Source organism: Grampus griseus (assembly GCF_964374135.1).
Source record: "Grampus griseus genome assembly, chromosome: 13".
Classification (NCBI taxonomy): Eukaryota; Metazoa; Chordata; class Mammalia; order Artiodactyla; family Delphinidae; genus Grampus; species Grampus griseus.
The window spans coordinates 70,256,421-70,276,698 of NC_139007.1; the positions used below are offsets into that span (position 1 = coordinate 70,256,421).

Sequence of the window (20,278 nt, forward strand, 5' to 3'; positions counted from 1 at the left end):
GTTGGATATGTCATAACATTTAGATATCACCAAGCTTAACTATCAGCTCCTCAGATAGGCCTTCTCAACTATCCCATCTAAATTATTTCTTTCCCGAATGACTCCATATCCCATTGTTTATTATTTTGTTTTCATCTTGAAAGTTATAGCTGCCTGTTATCTTCTCTCTCTCTCTCTCTCTCTCTCTCAGTTGTATCCATCCACTGGGATGGTAAGATGCATGAGAATAGGGACCCTTTTTGTCTTTCTCAATGTTGAGACTTCTGTGCTTAGAGAAATGACACTGAATGGCCATTACACAGTATGTTCTCAATAAATGTTCGTTGATAGAGTAATTTCAAAAATATTTTAAAAGGCTAAACTAGAAGTTTGTAAAAGATTCTTTGGGAATCCAGGACAGGAATGTATAGCTTAATTTCCCTAGAAGTAATGCTTAAACTGACCTCAAAGGATTAGTTGAAATTAGTGCAGCTTATTGAGGTAGGAAAGCCAACTCAGAGAAGAAGGAATAGCCTGAAACTACAAGGGAGCAGGGTGTAGTCCCAGAAAGGCACATTGTCCTGCAGGACTAGATTATGTGCTGGGTTCTGGAGGATGGATGGATATGGGGTGGAGAGGTATGCTGGAACCAAATAGAGAAAGTTAAGAAATCTTCACAACAGAATGTCACTGAGGGATTTTAGACAGGAGGATGATCTTATCAGACTTGTGATTTTGGAGGATGGCTCAGGACTGGAGCAGGGGAACTGGTTTGTGCAGTATTGCAGAAGTCTTTGCCAAGGGCTTCTACAGAGAAAGTGGTGATAGGAATGGAGAAAGGAGATTAATCCTTTGTCAGTTGCTTTGTTTGCAAATATTTTCTCCCATTCTGAGGGTTATCTTTTTGTCTTGTTTATGGTTTCCTTTGCTGTGCAAATCTTTTAAGTTTCATTAGGTCCCATTTGCTTATTTTTGTTTTTATTTCCATTACTCTAGGAGGTGGGTCAAAAAGGATCTTGCTGTGAATTATGTCATAGAGTGTTCTGCCTACGTTTTCCTCTAAGAGTTTTACAGTGTCTGGCCTTATATTTAGGTCTTTAATCCATTTTGAGTTTATTTTTGTATATGGTGTTAGGAAGGGTTATAATTTCATTCTTTTACATGTAGCTGTCCAGTTTCCCCAGCACCACTTATTGAAGAGGCTGTCTTTTCTCCACTGTATATTCTTGCCTCCTTTGTCAAAGATATGGTGACCATATGTGCGTGGGTTTATCTCTGGGCTTTCTATCCTTTTCCATTGATCTGTATTTCTGTTGTTGTGCCAGTACAACACTGTCTTGATTACTGTAGCTTTGTAGTATAGTCTGATGTCACGGAGCCTGATTCCTCCAGCTGCATTTTCTTTCTCAAGATTGCTTTGGCTATTTGGGGTCTTTTCTCCAAAATATACAAGCAGTTCATGCGGCTTAATATCAAAAAAAACAAACAAATCCAAAAATGTGTGGAAGACCTAAATGGACATTTCTCCAAAGTAGACATACAGATTGCCAACAAACACATGAAAAGATGCTCAACATCACTAAACATTAGAGAAATACAAATCAAAACCACAATGAGGTATCACCTCACACCAGGCAGAATGGCCATCATCAAAAAATCTACAAACAGTTAATGCTGGAGAGGGTGTGGAGAAAAGGGAACCCTCTTGCACTGTTGGTGGGAATGTAAATTGATACAGCCACTATGGAAAACAGTATGGAGGTTCCTTAAAAAACTAAAAATAGAACTATCTTATGACCCAGCAATCCCACTACTGGGCATATACCCTGAGAAAACCATAATCCAAAAAGATACATGTACCACAATATTCATTGCAGCACTATTTACAATAGTCAGGATTGGAAGCAACCTAAATGTCCATCAACAGATGAATGGATAAAGATGTAGCACATATATACAATGGAATATTACTCAGCCATAAAAAGGAATGAAATTGAGTTATCTGTAATAAAGTGGATGGACCTGCAGTCTGTCATACAGAGTGAAGTAAGTCAGAAAGAGAATAACAAATACTGTATGCCAACACATATATATGGAATCTAAAAAAAAAACGGTACTGATGAACCTAGTGGCAGGGCAGGACTAATGATACAGATCTAGAGAACGGACTTGAGGATGTGGGGGGGAAGGGGAAGCTAGGGAGAAGTGAGAGTAGCATCGACATATATACACTACCAAATGTAAAATAGATAGCCAGTGGGAAGCTGCCCCATAGCACAGGGAGATAAGCCCTGTGCTTTGTGACCACCTAGAGGGGTGGGTTAGGGAAGGTGGGAGGGAGGCTTAAGAGGGAGGGGATATGGGGATATATGCATATGTATAGCTGATTCACTTTGTTATACAGCAGAAACTAACACAACATTGTAAAGCAATTATACTCCAATAAAGATATTTTAAAAAAATAAAAGAATGGAGAAAGTGTTGTCAATTGCAGTAGGAGGAGGTAGGATCTAAGGGACGTACTTTTTATTTGATGAGAGTTTCATGGAGAGAGACTTGGTCATTCTCAGTTTTCTAACTTGATTGAAAACTAGAAGATGGTGGCAGGATATTTTAATTGATTGATTTGTTTGTTTTTGATTTCTTTTCTATAAATTTATTTTATTTTTGGCTGCATTGGGTCTTTGTTGCGCTGCGCAGGCCTCTCATTGCAGTGGCTTCTCTTGTTGTGGAGCACAGGCTCTAGGCACGTGGGCTTCAGTAGTTGTGGCAGGGGGGCTCAGTAGTTGTGGCTTGCAGGCTCTAGAGCGCAGGCTCAGGAGTTGTGGTGCATGGGCTTAGTTGCTCCATGGCATCTGGGTCTTCCTGCACTAGGGCTTGAACCCGTGTCCCCTGCATTGGCAGGCGGATTCTTAACCACTGCACCACCAGAGAAGTCCGAGTTGTTTGTTTTTGGATAGATGTCTATTAGGTGGTTGTACACAACCTCTTCTCTTCTGGAGAGAGGTTTGAGCTGGAGCTAATGATTTGAGGGTTACATAAAAGTACAGGTGAACCTAAAATATGGTTGTGCTTATTAACTCACTGAGGAAAGGCTATAGGCTATCAAGAGCATATTGAGGAGAACTCTGGGGAAGCAGCCCTAATTGGTCAGCAGTGAGCAGAGGAAAGGGAGTGTTCAAAGGAGTCTGCAAGTGATTTCTATAATAATAGAAACTAGAAAAGAATGATGTTGTAGAAGCCTCAGGAAAGAGTTTAGAGAATGTAAAAATATTGTTAAATTCCACAGAGAAGTAACATAGAGATCATTTATTTAAATGATAATATATAGGAAAGTGCCTGGCACTTAACAGATGCTCAAATACATATTCTTTCCGTGTCATGTGTGTGACATGCCTCTCTCCCCTCCCAGACTGAGTGAGCCTTGAGACTAGGGCCATATGTTTGGTCTCTTTGTTTATTTTGGTTTCTTTGTTTCTTTGCTTGTTTATTTATTTTTATTGAGATGTAATTGACATATAACAATATATTAGTTTCAGGTGTACAACATAATAATTCAATATTTGTATATATTGAGAAATGGTCAACACAAATCTAGTTAACACCCAGCACCACACATGGCTATCATTTTCTTTCTTGTGATGAGAACTTTTAAGACCTACTCTCTTAGCAACTTTCAAATATACAGTACAGTATTGTTAACTACAGTCACCATGCTGTGCATTACCACCCCATGACTCATTTATTGTATAACTGGAAAATTTGTACCTTTTGAACACCTTCACCATTTTGCCCAAATCCTACCCCTTGCCTCTGGCAACCACTAATCTGTTCTCTATATCAGTGAGTTCATTTTTGTTTGTTTTGCTGTTTGTTTTTAGATTCTGTATATAAGTGAGATCATACAATATTTGTCTTTCTCTCTCTGACTTATTTCACTTAGTATAATGTCCTCAAAGTCCATCCACATTGTTGCAAATGGCAAGATTTCCTTCATTTTTTATGTCTGAACAATATTTCATTGTGTATATGAATACCACACTTTCTTTATTCATTCATCCATCCGTAGATACATATGTTGATTCTATGTCTTAGCTATTGTAAATAATACTGCAGTGAACATGGGAGTGCATCTGTTTTTTTGAGTTAGTGTTTTCATTTCCTATGGATAAATACCCAGAAGTGGAATTGTGGGATTATACAATAGTTTTATTTTTAATTTTTTGAAGAAACTTCATACTGGCTGCACCAATTTACATTCCCACCAACAGTGAATGAAAGTGCCCTTTTCTCCACATCCTTGCCAACACTTGTCATTTCTTGTCTTTCTGATGATAGCCATTACAACAGGTGTGAGGTGATAACTCATTGTGGTTTTGATTTACATTTACCTGATGATTAGTGATGTTTAGCACGTTTCATTGTACCTGTTGGCCATCTGTATATGTTCTTTGGAAATATGTCTATTCAGATCCTCTGCCCATTTATTAATTGGATAGTCATTTTATTGGGTTAAATTAGTTCTTTTTATATTTTGATATTAACCCTTTATTAGATATATAATTTGCAAATATTTTCTTCCATTCAGTAGGATGTCTCTTCATTTTGTTGTAGGTTTGTTTTGTTTTTTTGCAGAAGCTTTTTAGTTTGATATAGTCCACCTGTTTATTTTTACTTTTGTTGTCTTTGCTTTTGGTGTCAAGTCCAAAAAATTATCACCAAGACTGATGTCAAGGAGCTTAACATCTATGCTTTCTTCTAGGAGTTTTATGGTTTCAGGTCTCACTTGTAAGCCTTTAATCCATTTGGAGTTAATTTTTGTGTATAGTATAACATAACGGTCAAGTTTTATTCTTTTGCATGTGACTGTCCAGTTTTCTCAGCACCATTTATTGAAGAGAATGTACTTTTCCCCATTATATTCTTGGCTCCTTTGTCATAAATTAATTGACCATATATGCATGGGTTTATTTCTGGCTTCTCTATTCTATTCCATTGATCTATGTGTCTGCTTTTATGCCAATATCATCCTCTTTTGACTACTATGGCTTTGTATTACAGTTTGAAATCAGGAAGTGTGATGCCTCCAGCTTTGTTCTTCTTTCTCAAGATTACTTTGGCTAATCAGGATATTTTGTGGTTCCATACAAATTTTAGGATTGTTTATTCTACTTCTGTGAAAAATGTCATTGGAATTTTGATAGGGATTGCATTGAATATGTAGATTGCTTTTGGTAGTATGGACATCTTAACAATATTAATTCTTCCAATCCATAAGCCATGTATATCTTTCATTTATTTATGTCTTCTTTAATTTCTCTCATTAATATCATAGTTTTCAGTGTACAGGTCTTTCACCTCCTTGGTTAAGTTTATTCCTAGGTCTTTTTGCTGCACTTGTATATGAGATTGTTTTCCTAATTTCTCTTTTAGATCATTATTAGTGTATAGAATGCAAAAGATTTTTGTATATTGATTTTGTATCCTACAACTGTACTGAATTTGTTTATTCTAACAGCTTTTGGGTGGAGTTTCTTAAGGTTTTCTATATATATAATATTATGTCATCTGTAAATATGACTCTTTTACTTCTTCCTTTCTGATTTAAAAGCCTTTTATTACCTTTTCTTGCCTTATTGCTCTGGCTAGACTTCCAATACTGTGCTGAATAAAAGTGGTGAGAGTGGCTATCCTTATCTTGTTCCTGATCTTAGAGAAAAGCTTTCAGCTTTTCACCATTAAGTATGATGTTAGCTGTGGGCATGTCATATATGTCTTTTATTATATTGAGGTGTGTTCCCTCTAACCCCATTTTGTTGAGCATTTTTTATCATAAATGGATGTTGAATTTGTCAAATGGTTTTCTGCATCTATTGAGATGACCGTATGATTTTTATCCTTCATTTTTTTTACTGTGATGTATTACACTGATTGATTTATGCATGTTGAATCATTCTTGCACCCCAGGAATAAATCTCACTTGATCATGGTGTATGATCCTTTTAATGTATTGTTGAATTGTTTGCTAACATTCTGTTGTGAATTTTTTGTGTCTGTGTTCATCAAGGATTTTGATCTGTAGTTCTCTTTTCTTGTGATATCCTTGTCTGATTTTGATATCAGGGTAATGCTGGCCTCGTTAAATGAGTTTAGACATTTTCCCCTGTCTTCTATTTTTTGAAAGAATTTGAGAAGTATTGGTATTAATTCTTCTTTAAATGTTTGGTAGAAGTCACCAGTGAAGCTCTCTGATTCTGGACTTTTCATTGTTGGGAAGTTTTTGATTACTAGTAATCAGTCCATTCAGATTTTCTATTTCTTTGTCTTGGTAAATCATATGTTTCTAGGAATTTATCCATTTCTTTTAGGTTGTCCAGTTTGTTTTGTATATTTGTTTATAGTAGTCTCTTATGATCCTTTGTATTTTGTGGTATTAATTACAATGTGTCTGTTTCATTTCTGATTTTCTTTATTTGAGTATTCTTTTTTTTGTTGGTGAGTCTAAAGGTTTGTCAATTTTGTTTATCTTTTCAAAAAACCAGTTCTTAATTTCTTTGATCTTTTCTACTGTCTTTTTAGTCTCATTTATTTCCACTCTGATATTTGTTATTACCTTCCTTCTACTAACTTTAGGCTTCATTTGTTCTTTTTTTCTATTTCTTTTAGGTGTAAAGTTAGGTAGTTTGAGATCATATTTCTTAATGTAGACATGTATTGCTACGAACTCTCACAGAACTACTTCTTAGAACTATCTTTGCTTTGTTGTATTTGTTGTCGTTGTATCTGTTGTATTTTTGTTGTGTTGTACTTCCATTTTTATTTATCGCAAAGCATTTTTTAAATTTCTTCTTTGACCCATTGGTTGGTCAGTAGCATATAGTTTAATCTACACATAGCTGTGAATTTCCCAGTTTTCTTCTTGTAATTAATTTCTAGTTTCATACAGTTGTGGTTGGAAAAGATGCATGGTATGATTTCAGTCTTCTTGAACTCATTAAGAGTTGTTTTGTGACTTAACACATGATCTGTCCTGGAGAATGTTCCATGTACATTTGAGAAAAATGTGTATTCTGTTGCTATTGGGTGGAATGTTCTATATGTTCTAAGTCCATCCTATTTGATGTGTCATTCAAGGCCAATGTTTTCTTTTTTTTTTTTTTTTGGCCATGACACGTGACATGTGGAATCTTAGTTCCCTGACCAGGGATCAAACTCACTCCCCCCGCAGTGGAAGCACGAAGTATTAACCACTGGGCTGCCAGGGAAGTCCCAAGGCCAATGTTTTCTCATTGATTTTCTGTCTGGATGATCTATTCATTGGTGAAAGTGGGATATTAAAGTCTCCTACTGGGTGCTCTTCGATGGGTGAGTCCTGGGATGGGTGAGTCTGTGACAGCCCTTTAAGAACTCTTTCTGAGTTTGCTATAGCCTTGTGGGCCTCATGGATGCAAGCCCTGCTGGCTTTCAAAACTAGATGTTTTGGGAGCTTGTCTCTGATCTGCAGGTCTTAAAAGTTGGGGTGCCATTATGTGGGGTTCAAACCCTTCACTCTTCAGGGAAAAGCTTAGGGATGTGAGCTCCCTCCAAACTGTGTGTGCCCACACTGTGTGAGGTTTATGGCAAGACTGTGTCTCAGCCTCTCCTAGCCATTTCACTATGTTTTTTTTTCTCATTTGCCAGATATGAAGGAATTCCTCACCTAATTTTTTTTATTATTTTCAGAGGAAATTGTTCTGTATGTAGCTGTAGATTTGTTGTGTCCATAGGAAGAGGTGAGTTCAGAATCTTCCTACATCACCATCTTTAATTGGAACTCTGTGTTTGGTCTCCTTGCATCAGCAAAGCCCACCACAGAGGAGGCACTCAATCAAAGCTTGTTGAATAAATAAGCACATAATGGTGTTTTTAACTAACATGTGAAGAAACTATTGTAATTGGTTTTTTGAAGTAGCAAGTTAATTTTTTTCTGTCAGCAATTCTTGATGTGGAATACAAAGCTTAATTTGGAAATTAATGTTGTTTTTTACCTAAGCCCAGGATATATGGACAAAGTTTGGGAGCTCTTGAGAGAAATATTGCCCGAGTTTAAGCTGTCAGATGAGTCCAGCTCTGAAAGCAAAATAACAGACACAGATGCCAAATTAAAAGAACAAGGAAAAGACATGAAGGATGGGAAAGAAGTGAAAGATGGCAAAGAAATGAAAGATGGCAAGGAATTCAAACCTGAAGTTTCAGCAACAACACTAAAATTACCTGAGAAAAGTGACAGAGTTTTAAAGGGTAAGACATTCTATATCATGATGTTATTCAATATGGGTATTATATATAAACACTTTATAGTTTAGTCATTGCTTAATTTAATGATTATTTATTGTCATTATATTTATATAAGTGTTGTGAAAACAGTCATGTAATTAAGGTCCTTTCTAAGATATTAGAACTTGCAATGGTGTTTACCATATGTTAATTATTCTACTATATTTTGCTCTCCTTAAAAATCAAAGGCAATTATATATTTTGATGATACTCAATTAATATATTTATTAATATAGAAAAACACATTAAGTTTTCAATTTCCCTTAAACACATCTTTCTTATATGTTATATGTAGAGTGGAAAGGACCAGAATACCAAAGGAGAAAAGTTGTCCTGTTTTCCTTTTCAGGAAGTGTGAAATAGACACAGATTAGATTATGCTTTGCAGGTTATTGTAAGGTGAAAGTTAAAATCTGGAAAAAAATTTTTTGCGTTATTTTACAGAGTGTAGGAGCATTTCTTCTTAAGTGGGAAATATATTTAATCATTATTTATTTTATATTTTCTAAAATATTTCATATAGTCATACATATGAACAATAATGCTTGTATAGTAGAGTTAAATATACTAGAAGATACTCAGCTTTTTTATGTACTGTGATAGCATCTATAATGATCTTTCAAATGTTTATGTTTTATAAGATATTGATATTTTGTCCTTATCTAGATCTTATCAACCAGCATTTCTAACCATATACTGCCCAGAAATAATTACTGTAAATGTTCCTCAAAAATATACAAAAAAATTGTGTGTGTGATATCTGCCTATCATCAGTGCCATTTAAAATGATCTAATGTGCATTAGTTTATAAAAGAAAGCAAAAAAAAAGCCAGTTTAAATTCGTTTTACTCAGTGTATCCTAAATTAATTTGAACCTGGAATCCCTTTCTCATGTATCACAAGTTAACTTCTGTCTATCCATCCCTCCATTTAACAATCCATTCAATATACTACTTGCTGAGAATATCGGTTAAGTGTTCCAGGAATTAGTGATAACTTGATGAACAAAATCAGGTGTGGAACTCACTTCCTAGAACTAAGGTTTAGTGAGTGGGACTAACATTAATTTTAAAAATCATAAATACATACCAATACATGAGTCTTGAAGGGAAATACAGGAAACTTTAGGAGTTCATATGAAAGACCTAGTCTGGGGCATCAAAGAAGAATTCCCTAAGGAATTTTGAGCTGTGTTTGCAAAGATGATAGGGATATCTGGAGGAAGATTAAGGACTGAGAAGGGAAGAGCATTCTTAGGTAGAGGAGACAGCAGATATAAATATTATGAAGAAGTAGCAGGAATGACAATGATTTGGAAGACCTGGTAGAAGATATGTTTAGCTGGAGGAGAGGATGTGTGGAATAAAGTGGCTTAAGAAGAGCCTGGAGAAGTAGATAGGAGACGATCATGTCAAATCCTCCAGGTCATGTTAAGATGATTGATCTTTACCAAGGAGCAATTGACGGCTAATGAAGAGTTTAGGGTTGAGTCATGATCTATTTCACATTTTCAAAAGGATATTCTCGTTCTCTGAGAAGAAAATAACTTGGTGTGCACATGGGGGTGGAGAGTCAGTGACATGAGTGGACATAGAAAAAACAATTTGGAGACCTTTGCATCAGCTCAGAAAAAACAATTTGGAGACCTTTGCATCAGCTCAGTTCAGAGACAATAGTAGCTTGGCGTAGGGTAATAGGACAGTCATAGTGGAGAGGCAGATAAAGTAAATGATTGAGAGATATTTAAAACGTAAAAAATGGCAGAATGTGGCAAAGATGATGTGTAAAATTCTGACTTCCAAAACTGGATAGATGGTAGTACCTTTTATTGAGAGGGGTAATGCCAAAAGAGGAAAGGCTTTATGAGGAGAGATCACAGAATGACTCAGAACATATTGAATTCGAAGTGCCTTTAAGAAATCAAGTGTACTTTCATGTCAGGAGTTCCAGGCTGGTGATATACTTTTGGGAATCATTGACAAATGCGTGCCAAATTAAACAATGAATGATATTCCCAAGGAGATGGCGTAAAGTGAGAAGACTAAGAAGCTTAAGACTCAGCCTTAAAGAAGCTAAATATCTGAGAACTGGGTACCAAATAATGAGCTGGCAAAAGAGGTTAAAGGATGACCAGAGTAACAGGAAGAAGACCAGCAGAGCATGTTGCTACTGAAGTCAAAGGAAAAGAGTGTTTTAAGAATCAGGGAGATTGTGTCAAGTAGTGTTGAGAGTTGAAATATGAGGAGAATTCAAGTTTCTCTGCTGGATTTTGTGATATGGAGGTCACTGGGCACTGGTAAGTGATGGGAGTGGAAGACACGTTGGAGAGGTTAAGAAATAAGTGGGAAGTAAGATAATTTATAAACACCCCTGTTAGGAGTTTGTCTGTGAAGAACAGGAGAGCGACAATGTGGAAGCTGACAGGGAATGTAGGGGACCTGTGAGAGATATTTAAATTTTTACCTGATGAAGTATTTTTAAGTGATTGGGAAAATGCAGTTGAGATGACAGCCATAGTGTAAGTTTCCAGAGAGCCCAGGTGAAGGGATTGGACCAAACCAGGGAGCAAAGTCTCCTCCATCCTAATGGGTGGGCACAGGGCATGGGAGAGGACAGATGCACATTCAGTGGATGAATGGGTTTGATAGGGAGAAGCTGAGGGTTTCTGACAAAAGGCTTCTATTCTCTACAAGCTAAGAGTGAAGTGGAGGTGGAGATGAAGGTTCTCGTTGTTATTTAAAATAGATGTGGCAGAAGCTTGCAGAACTAGAGGAAGGCCATGTCCAGTAGGACTCAGCTGCTACTTTTATTCAGAGGGGTTGGCCAGATGGGTGAAATGACGTGACAGAGGAGCAAGAGATTTACTCATGGTATTGGCAAAAACACATTTTGGTAAACATTTTTGCATACTTTCCAAATTTCTATGTGAAAAGTGTGTTTTTCTATTTATAATTTTTATTATATATATATTATATTTTTAAAATTATGAATTCTGAATAGGCATTTAAAGGCTTTTAAAACCCCATTTTTAAATCATACATGAAGTCATATATTATTACCTATAATTAGTTTTAAGGCAAATATTTATAGAAAAGCCACAAAATAAAATTCTGATGTTTTTGGACTTGTTTCCCAATAAAATATCTCATCCTACACTTATAGTTATCTTTGCCTTTGTATCTAACATAGATGTTAAATCTACTATAAAAGCTATGAGATAGATTTACTTTAGAAGCTAAGGAGCAGTACAAGTTGTTAATGTTATAGTTTTCATTTATGCAAATTTAAAAAAAAACAAACAACCTGATCAATGGTGATTACAAGTTTAGCAAATGATGAAAGAATGAATGGCAGAAATTTGAAATTTCTGTTTTAGAATTGGAAGGGATTTATTAGGAAATAAAAAAGCTTAGGGGTAAGTTGAAGGAGAACATGTTTCATAGAAATGTAAATGTGAATGGAAATTCAAATGATGGACGGTTCTGGGTACTGGGTTTTACTACACACAACATGTGGACAATCAGATGTTGGTTTGTGGACATTGGTTCGTAGCCAGTTTCCACCAGAAGATATTCTGGAGGCAGAAAGCTGTGTTTCTTGAAATGCAAGCCCCAAGTAAAGAAGATCTAAGAGGGCTCCACATTTAGGACTCAACTTTAAGCACTTTCTTTGCTGGTTTTTCTTTTTTCTTTTTTAAATGAGAAAATCAGCCTGACACCATGATTTTATATGAATAAATTATATTCAGCTGATCATCTACATTTAACATAAAATTATGTGTAGTCAATAATAAATAATGCTGCATGTCTTTCACAATACATGTCAATTTTCAAAGTTTTGCTTTATTTTGATGTTACTAATTTGAGGTGAGTAGTACTTGGGGAAATTTATGGCTATTGTTTTACATTTAAATAAGTTAAATACTACTACTATTTAACTTTCTTTTCAACACAATGACTTAATAAGCGACATACACTGAGGTTTTGTAGTTAAAAGATTTATTACATTTTTTTAATATGTTGGAAAAGCCGATGCAAAAGACCTTGGAAAGAAGAGGAGTAAAGATGGAGAGAAGGAAAAAGAAAAGGAAAAATCCAAATGGTCTCTTCATGGTTCAAGGCCCTCATCAGACGTACAATATTCTCTACAGTCTCTGTCAGATTGTAAGTTCTCAGTCTCCTAGAATAATAATTATTGCACTTATTTCCTAAAATGCTGGAAAACACTGGAGCATAGAAATGTATTTCCTGTTTAGACATGTCTAAATAAGCTTTTCAAGGTTGCCCATAATTGTTAGGCCCTCAGGATGGTTATGCATAACAGAGCAAGATCCTACATATGAGACAATGTTATCCAAGTTCTTATGGTACAACAGTCACAGAAGTGTTTACATGAAGGAGAATATATAATACTAATAAAAATATATATTATATGTTAGTACACATATTTTTATTATAAAATATATAAATATATTTATATAAACATATAATTATATATTAATGTGTATTAATATATGTCCTCCTCTGTAAATTTTATATATATGTTGATATATAAAATATATATTTTAAACTTTATAGTCCTAACATTGGATCATCTGTCTTGGTGCTTCCAGAGTGTATATCATAATTCTCAGTTCATCCTTCTTTACATGAAAACATGTCCATTTACCTCCAGCACTATGCTTTATCTAGTTGTTTTTCTTTTCATTTTGTCTTCTTTCTTAATACATTACTATGCTTTTTTGTGAGAGCATTTTCATAGTTCTGGCTTTGTATTTTTACAGAAACATGTCTGGTGGTTTGGTAGAGAAAATACAAACACTAGTCATTATATTTTTAATTTTATACAAAAACTTGTTTTCTTATAGTGATGCCTTAAGCAATCTTTGTTGATACTGGATGACATAACAGTCCCAAAGTTACTGATAATTATTCATGTTTGTGAGAATGGCTAAACGTTTCTTTGAGTTTCTTTCTTTGTGAAAATGATGGTAACAATGCCTCTTTTTCTACCAAACTCATAGTTAAGTCAACCTCTAGATACAGAATGTGGTTCAAAGTTTGGGCTGTGGAGTAAAATTGCCTGGGTTCAGATCTCTGCTGCATGAAAAATATGTTAGAGAAGGAAAAAATTTCCCTCTACTCTCTCCAGGTTCTTCTAGCTGGTGTAAGAATTAAATTGACATGAGACAGATTAACAGAAGAAAAAGAATAATAATTATGTATGTATGAGGCCTCATAAGAAAAATGAAACCCAAGGACAAGTTAGGCAATTGAGGCTTATCTACCATCTGAGAGAAAGAAAAGGGGGTCGGGGGTTTGTGACTTCAAAAGGGAGGAAGGCAATTCACCTGGAGATTGAAAAGCAAATGTTTGGTAAACACATGTTGGCTCTACCATGCAGAGGCAGTGGGACACAGAGAGGACTCTTGTCTCTAGGCCCTGCCCTACCACACTTAGCCCATATTCTTTGTAGGTGTCTCTGGTGGTAGTGCTCTTCCTGGACCAGGCCCTTTATCTGAATTCTTTTAGGCAGTTAAGGGGGAGGTAAAAAGAAAGAATTCCTGAGTACTCTGTTCTTAAAAAAAAAAAAAAAAAGCCCAAAATAATCCTCATGACAGAGAGATACATTTTAAGGTGACAAATTTTGCTCCCCTACATATACAAAATTTACTTTTTAAATGTAAAAACATATTTTTACAAGTTGGGCATAGTTCACATCTTAATCCATTTTAGAGTGATCCAGGGTTAACATCTAATTTATATATTGCGGTTCTAAAGATATTATTCTTCAATAAACATATTATCTAGTGCAGTGAAATGTAAGTGCGTGAATTTTTTTTTAACATCTTTATTGGAGTATAATTGCTTTACAATGGTGTGTTAGTTTCTGCTTTATAACAAAGTGAATCAGGTATACATATACATATGTTCCCATTATCTCTTCCCTCTTGCATCTCCCTCCCTCCCACCCTCCCTATCCCACCCCTCTAGGTGGTCACAAAGCACCGAGCCGACCTCCCTGTGCTATGTGGCTGCTTCCCACTAGCTATCTATTTTACGTTTGGTAGTGTATATATGTCCATGCCACTCTCTCACTTTGTCACAGCTTACCCTTCCCCCTCCCCGTGTCCTCAAGTCCATTCTCTAGTAGGTCTGTGTCTTTATTCCCGTCTTGCCCCTAGGTTCTTCATGACCTTTATTTTTTTTTTCCTTAGATTCCATATATATGTGTTAGCAAACGGTATTTGTCTTTCTCTTTCTGATTTACTTCACTCTGTATGACAGACTCTACGTCCATCTACTGCACTACAAATAACTCAATTTCATTTCTTTTTATGGCTGAGTAATATTCCATTGTATATATGTGCCACATCTTCTTTATCCATTCATCTGTCGATGGACACTTAGGTTGCTTCCATGTCCTGGCTATTGTAAATAGAGCTGCAATGAACATATTGGTACATGACTCTTTTTGAATTATGGTTTTCTCAGGGTATATGCCCAGTAGTGGGATTGCTGGGTCATATGGTAGTTCTATTTTTAGTTTTTTAAGGAAACTCCATACTGTTCTCCACAGTGGCTGTATCAATTTACATTCCCATCAACAGTGCAAGAGGGTTCCCTTTTCTCCACACCCTCTCCAGCATTTATTGTTTGTAGATTTTTTGATGATGGCCATTCTGACCAGTGTGAGATGATATCTCATTGTAGTTTTGATTTGCATTTCTCTACTGATTAATGATGTTGAGCATTCTTTCATGTGTTTGTTGGCAATCTGTATATCTTCTTTGGAGAAATGTCTATTGAGGTCTTCTGCCCATTTTTGGATTGGGTTGTTTGTTTTTTTCATATTGAGCTGCATGAGCTGCTTGTAAATTTTGGAGATTAATCCTTTGTCAGTTGCTTCATTTGCAAATATCTTCTCCCATTCTGAGGGTTGTCTTTTGGTCTTGTTTATGGTTTCCTTTGCTGTGCAAAAGCTTTTAAGTTTCATTTGGTCCCATTTGTTTATTTTTGTTTTTAGTTCCATTTCTCTAGGAGGTGGGTCAAAAAGGTTCTTGCTGTGATTTATGTCATAGAGTGTTCTGCCTATGTTTTCCTCTGAGAGTTTGATAGTGTCTGCCCTTATATTTAGGTCTTTAATCCATTTTGAGCTTATTTTTGTGTATGGTGTTAGGGAGTGTTCTAATTTCATACTTTTACATGTAGCTGTCCAGTTTTCCCAGCACCACTTATTGAAGAGGCTGTCTTTTCTCCACTGTATATTCTTGCCTCCTCTGTCAAAGATAAGGTGACCATATGTGCGTGGGTTTATCTCTGGGCTTTCTATCCTGTTCCATTGATCTATATTTCTGCTTTTGTTAAGTGTGTGAATTTTAAAGGAATAAATCAAAACCTTTTAATTAAAAATAAAAACAATAGAGGAAAATAAATTCTATTATTTTGGCCAGAATCTTTAAAGAACAAAAGCATCATGAATCAAATGGGGTAATTTCAGGGGTATTAAGGAACACATGAATAAATATTGATGTTCAGGAGCAAATCTACAGGCATTAAACATTCCAAACTAAGTTACCTTCTTAGTTTCCATTCTTCATGGGAGGATTAATTTATTTATGTTTTCTTTCTACTTGAAATGACACAGAAACTCTCAGAATTCCTTAAATTCAAAATTAAGATTCTATGAAAGGTAAGTTACATTGACAGATAGCTAGAGTGAGTTTATGTAATAAGTGTTTTACAATGAAGTAAAATGATTTCTTAATGAATTATATGGTACTATTGTGAAGGTAAAACTGATAAGACATTCTATAAAATAGATGTACATTTGAGATTTAACATTTATTATATGCATGCAGAGTTATTTACCTATATTTCATCAGCAAAGATAAGTTCATTAAGGAATTTGAACAGTCTACTAAGACCTGCCAGTTCCATTTTGTCTAGAATTTCCATGACGCAGTATGTGTTTGGTTTTACAGGTTCTTCAGCAATACAGTCCCCTCAGGTAGTTGTATATGCTACCTTTACACCTCTCTATTTGTTTGAAAAGAATATCTTTTTATTAGAGAAGATGGTAAGTACTCAAGGCCAAGAAATTCAGTATAATTTATGGTGTGTGTGTGTGTGTGTGTGTGTGTGTGTGTTGTAGTAAAAGGTATATCAGAATTTAATCAAAATTTCATTCCTGAATTTCAGTCCTGTTATCTCTATAATTAGGCACTTAGGTACAGGGACCTGGAACATCCAAAATTTTCTTAGATGACTGCAATAGTTTTAACTACAAAAAAAAAAAAAAACAAGGATGTAGTCTCATAGATTTTTATCAATTCCTTTCATTGTAAACAAAAGGCATCAAATTATGTATTTCAGTGAGAAGTGTGTAAGCCATTCCTAAGTAATAAATCATCTTTCTATAAACAGGTCATACATATTTTCTTAACCTAAGACAACTTAAATAAATGCATATTGAGGGCTAGAAAACCACTGCTATGAGCTCCTTGTATCTTAAAGTAATACACACAAAAATGTTAATTGCTTTTTTCTTATAAATCTAACAACTTATAGAAAACTTAGAAAATATGGACAAAGATAATAAAATTAAGCTATTCATAGTATAAACACCTAGTCATAGACACTATTAACATTTTGGCGTATACACTTTGACTGTTTTTCTTGTCTGCATATTTTCTATGTGTACATGTGTATAAACGTTTTTACTCAGGGGAATTCTATTTTACTTTCTGTTTAGAAACCAGCTTTTTCACTTGACACTGTATCATTAACATTTTCCCATGATGTGAAATATTTGACAACATAATATTTAACAGTTACATGGGATGCATTGGTTTGCCATAATTTTTTAAGTTATCTTTGGTTCTGGGACATAAAAATTATTTTTCTCCTTCCCTTTTAAAGAGTAAAGCCAGATTACTCTTCAGTCTACTTAGAAAACAGCCTATTGTATTTGTATTGATTCCTAACACTTTGGGGAACTTTTAGACATCCAACACTTTATTGCTAGAATTTTATATGTTCTGAAATCACTACATCAAAGTATGAGAAGACATACTTCCTCCCTCCCTTCCTCCCTCCCTCCCTTCCTTCCTCCCTACCTTCCTCCCTCCCTCCCTTCCTCCCTCCCTTCCTTCCCTGCTTCCTCCCTCCCTCATTTCCTTCCTTCCTTCCTTCCTTCCTCCCTCCGTTTCACCCTCTCTCTCCCGCCCTCCCTCCCTCCCTACCTCCCACCCTTGCTCCCTTCCTCCATCCCTCCCTTCCTTCCCTCCTCCTTCCCTCCCTTCCTTCCTTCCTTCCTCCCTTCATCCCTCCGTGCCTTCCTTCCCTCCTTCCTCCCTCACTTCCTCCCTCCCTCGCTTCCTCCCTCCCTCCCTCGCTTCCTCCCTCCCTCCCATCCTCCCTCCCTCCCTCTCTTCCTCCGTCCCTCCTTCCCTCCTTTCCTCCCTCCCTCCCTCCCTTCCTCCCTCCCTTCCTTCCCTCCTTTCTCCCTCCCTCCCTCCCTTCCTTCCTCCCTCCCTTCCTTCCCTCCTTCCTCCCTTCCTTCCCCCTTCCTCCCTCCCTGCCTTCCACCGTCCCTCCCTTCCTCCCTCCCTTCCTTCCTTCCTCCATTCCTCCCTCCCTTCCTCCCTTCCTTCCTTCCCTCCTTCCTCCCTCCCTCCCTCCCTCCCTCCCTTCCTCTCTCCTTTCCTCCCTCCCTTCCTTTGTCCCTCCCTTCCTTCCTCCCTCCCTCCCTCCTTCCTCTTCCTCCTTTTCCTCCTCCTTCTTTCTTTTTAGATAGGAAGCATTCCTTCCTGTGAAAATCTGTAATATAACAAGGGTAATATTGTCAAGACAACAGAACATAATGTGCCATTATGAATGTAGAGAAAGGGGCAGTGTCTCTGTTTTTATTTCAAAGTTATTTACCTTTAGCCATGGTTAAATCCTAGTGTGCTTCCCAGGCTTCCGAGTCTTCCGAGTTAGGATTTCAGCTGCCTGTGTCAGCCCTGATTTTTTTTTAATCTCCTTACCCAGCCTTGGCCTAGGTGTTGTCTTAGATATTCCAGTAGTCTAACATCCTAGACTACAAAAGAACATGAGCCGTGCTTTATGGAGTGTCCTGGCCTCACGTATGGGAAGTACTTAAACACTTCTTAAAACTGAAAAATATAAAGATAGAATTTACATCTTCATTACACAAAGAAGGTGCAAAATAATCCACTTGAACTTTTTGCTGTTCTACTGAAAAATTAACCTGTAAACACAAAATTTTTAATTGAAAAAACAAAGAAACTCTCATGTTTATTCATTAATTCAACAGATGTTTATTAATTGTTTATTAATTGAATTACCCCACATGTCCTAAACAATGAGCTGGGATCTGAGGACACCATGATGAACATGATTAATAAGGATGCTCCCCACAAAGTTTAGAGTCAATGAGAAAGGCAGTAATAAAGTTAGAAGACTCTCATGATAGAGAGTGCCTGGAACATGGTAGATGTAGCATTAAAATAAAATAAAGTTGAATGAGTGACCAAATAAATGAATTAATGAAGGAGCGGATAAATGAGTATTGGACACATAGCAGAAACACATCTTTCTCTCCAGTGGGTGACTAGGGAAGTCTTCCTAAAGGGGGAAAAAAAATGTTTAAGCAGTGGCTTTAAGATGTTAGCCTGGAAAATAGGAAAAAGTGTGCTTGAAGCAGAGGGAAGCTTATGTGGGAAAGTCTGAAGGTGAAGGAGAACCCACTGGGTTCGAGGGACTACTAGAGGTTGAACAGATTGCAAAGGGAGAAGTGTTAGAGGCAGCTTGAGATGTGGGAGGGAGCCAGGATGTGCAGAGTATTATAAATCCTCCTTTTGGGGGTTGAAATGACTTAAAGGGCCCAGAGTTTCAGAAATGAGCCCAGTGTCTATAACAGTAATGAAATGAACTTCAAGGCTGTAATGAATTGACTACAGTGTTACAGTCTCCTGCTGATTCTTTTACATTATTTATTAGGATGAACACATTCTCCTGGTAAAAATCAGAATGTAAAGATGATATAATATTTTCAAGCTAAATCTACAGAAAACAAGTTCTGTTCTCGTGGAATTTTGTTAAATGGAGTACATTGCAAAAAATTCTAACCCCAAAGACAATGAGACCAGGCTGTAAAAATAAAGTCAATACTTTTATTTAAAGAATTGGTAAAGAATGCAAGAATAAAAGAAAAAAAAATCTTGGGAAGAAACAAAGTGTTAAGAATTACCCCACATTTTCCCCCATCCTCTTTCTCCTGGATCTTCTAAGTGGTTTTAGTTTTATTTAAATGGGTGAGCTGGGAGTTCTAAAAAAGCCTCTCCTATCTACTCAAAATCCTACTTTTAGAATGTCTGAGGTGGGATGGGGTAAGGGAGTGAAAGGGTTTTATGGACAAGGAAACTTCTAGTTTGTCTTACATAATGAATTATTCAAAAATATTTCTTGAAGGCCTATTCAGTATTTCACTAGAATGTTTCACTATTCTAAATTTCTCTGTCCCTAATTCTAATCTAAGGAAATTTGTGCCCCTTGAACAAAGTTTCTCAATATCAAACTATAACTATTATTAATAGCATTACTTTATGTCATTCAGAAGTATTGTGTAGTATGTTGGAAATAAAATGAAGTAAGAGAAACTGGCTTACATACCTTACATCCAGCTAGTACTTTTGTGGATTATTCAAACAATACAATAGGTGAAAATACCATACTTAATTATTTGACACAATATCTTACATTTTCTAAATGCCTTAAATAGTTTTATTTTCTGATGCTCTGCAGCTCAAAAAAGAAAGCAAACAGACTACAATTGTGATTGCAATTGTAAGAAGGAGTTGAGATGTGTAGACCAAATTTTTGAACGGTAAACTCTCTGGGAATTATTCAACTTATAAATACTACTTTGGATATTATTTAAATGTAAATTTTACAGTAATGTATTTTTATTACTATAC

General features: G+C 36.1%; 1 protein-coding gene across 2 annotated transcripts in view; it reads left to right on the forward strand.

Moving 5' to 3' along the window:
* Positions 1-20,278, forward strand: part of ADGB (androglobin) — a gene marked incomplete at both ends in the record, with an annotated part of 169,012 nt that overhangs the window by 57,993 nt on the left and 90,741 nt on the right. For both annotated transcript variants that reach the window (XM_082669389.1, XM_082669388.1), the window contains 3 exons: positions 8,012-8,259; positions 12,318-12,458; positions 16,280-16,374. In XM_082669389.1, coding sequence (XP_082525515.1) covers positions 8,012-8,259; positions 12,318-12,458; positions 16,280-16,374 — 484 coding nt within the window. The remainder of the gene's footprint in view (positions 1-8,011; positions 8,260-12,317; positions 12,459-16,279; positions 16,375-20,278) is intronic.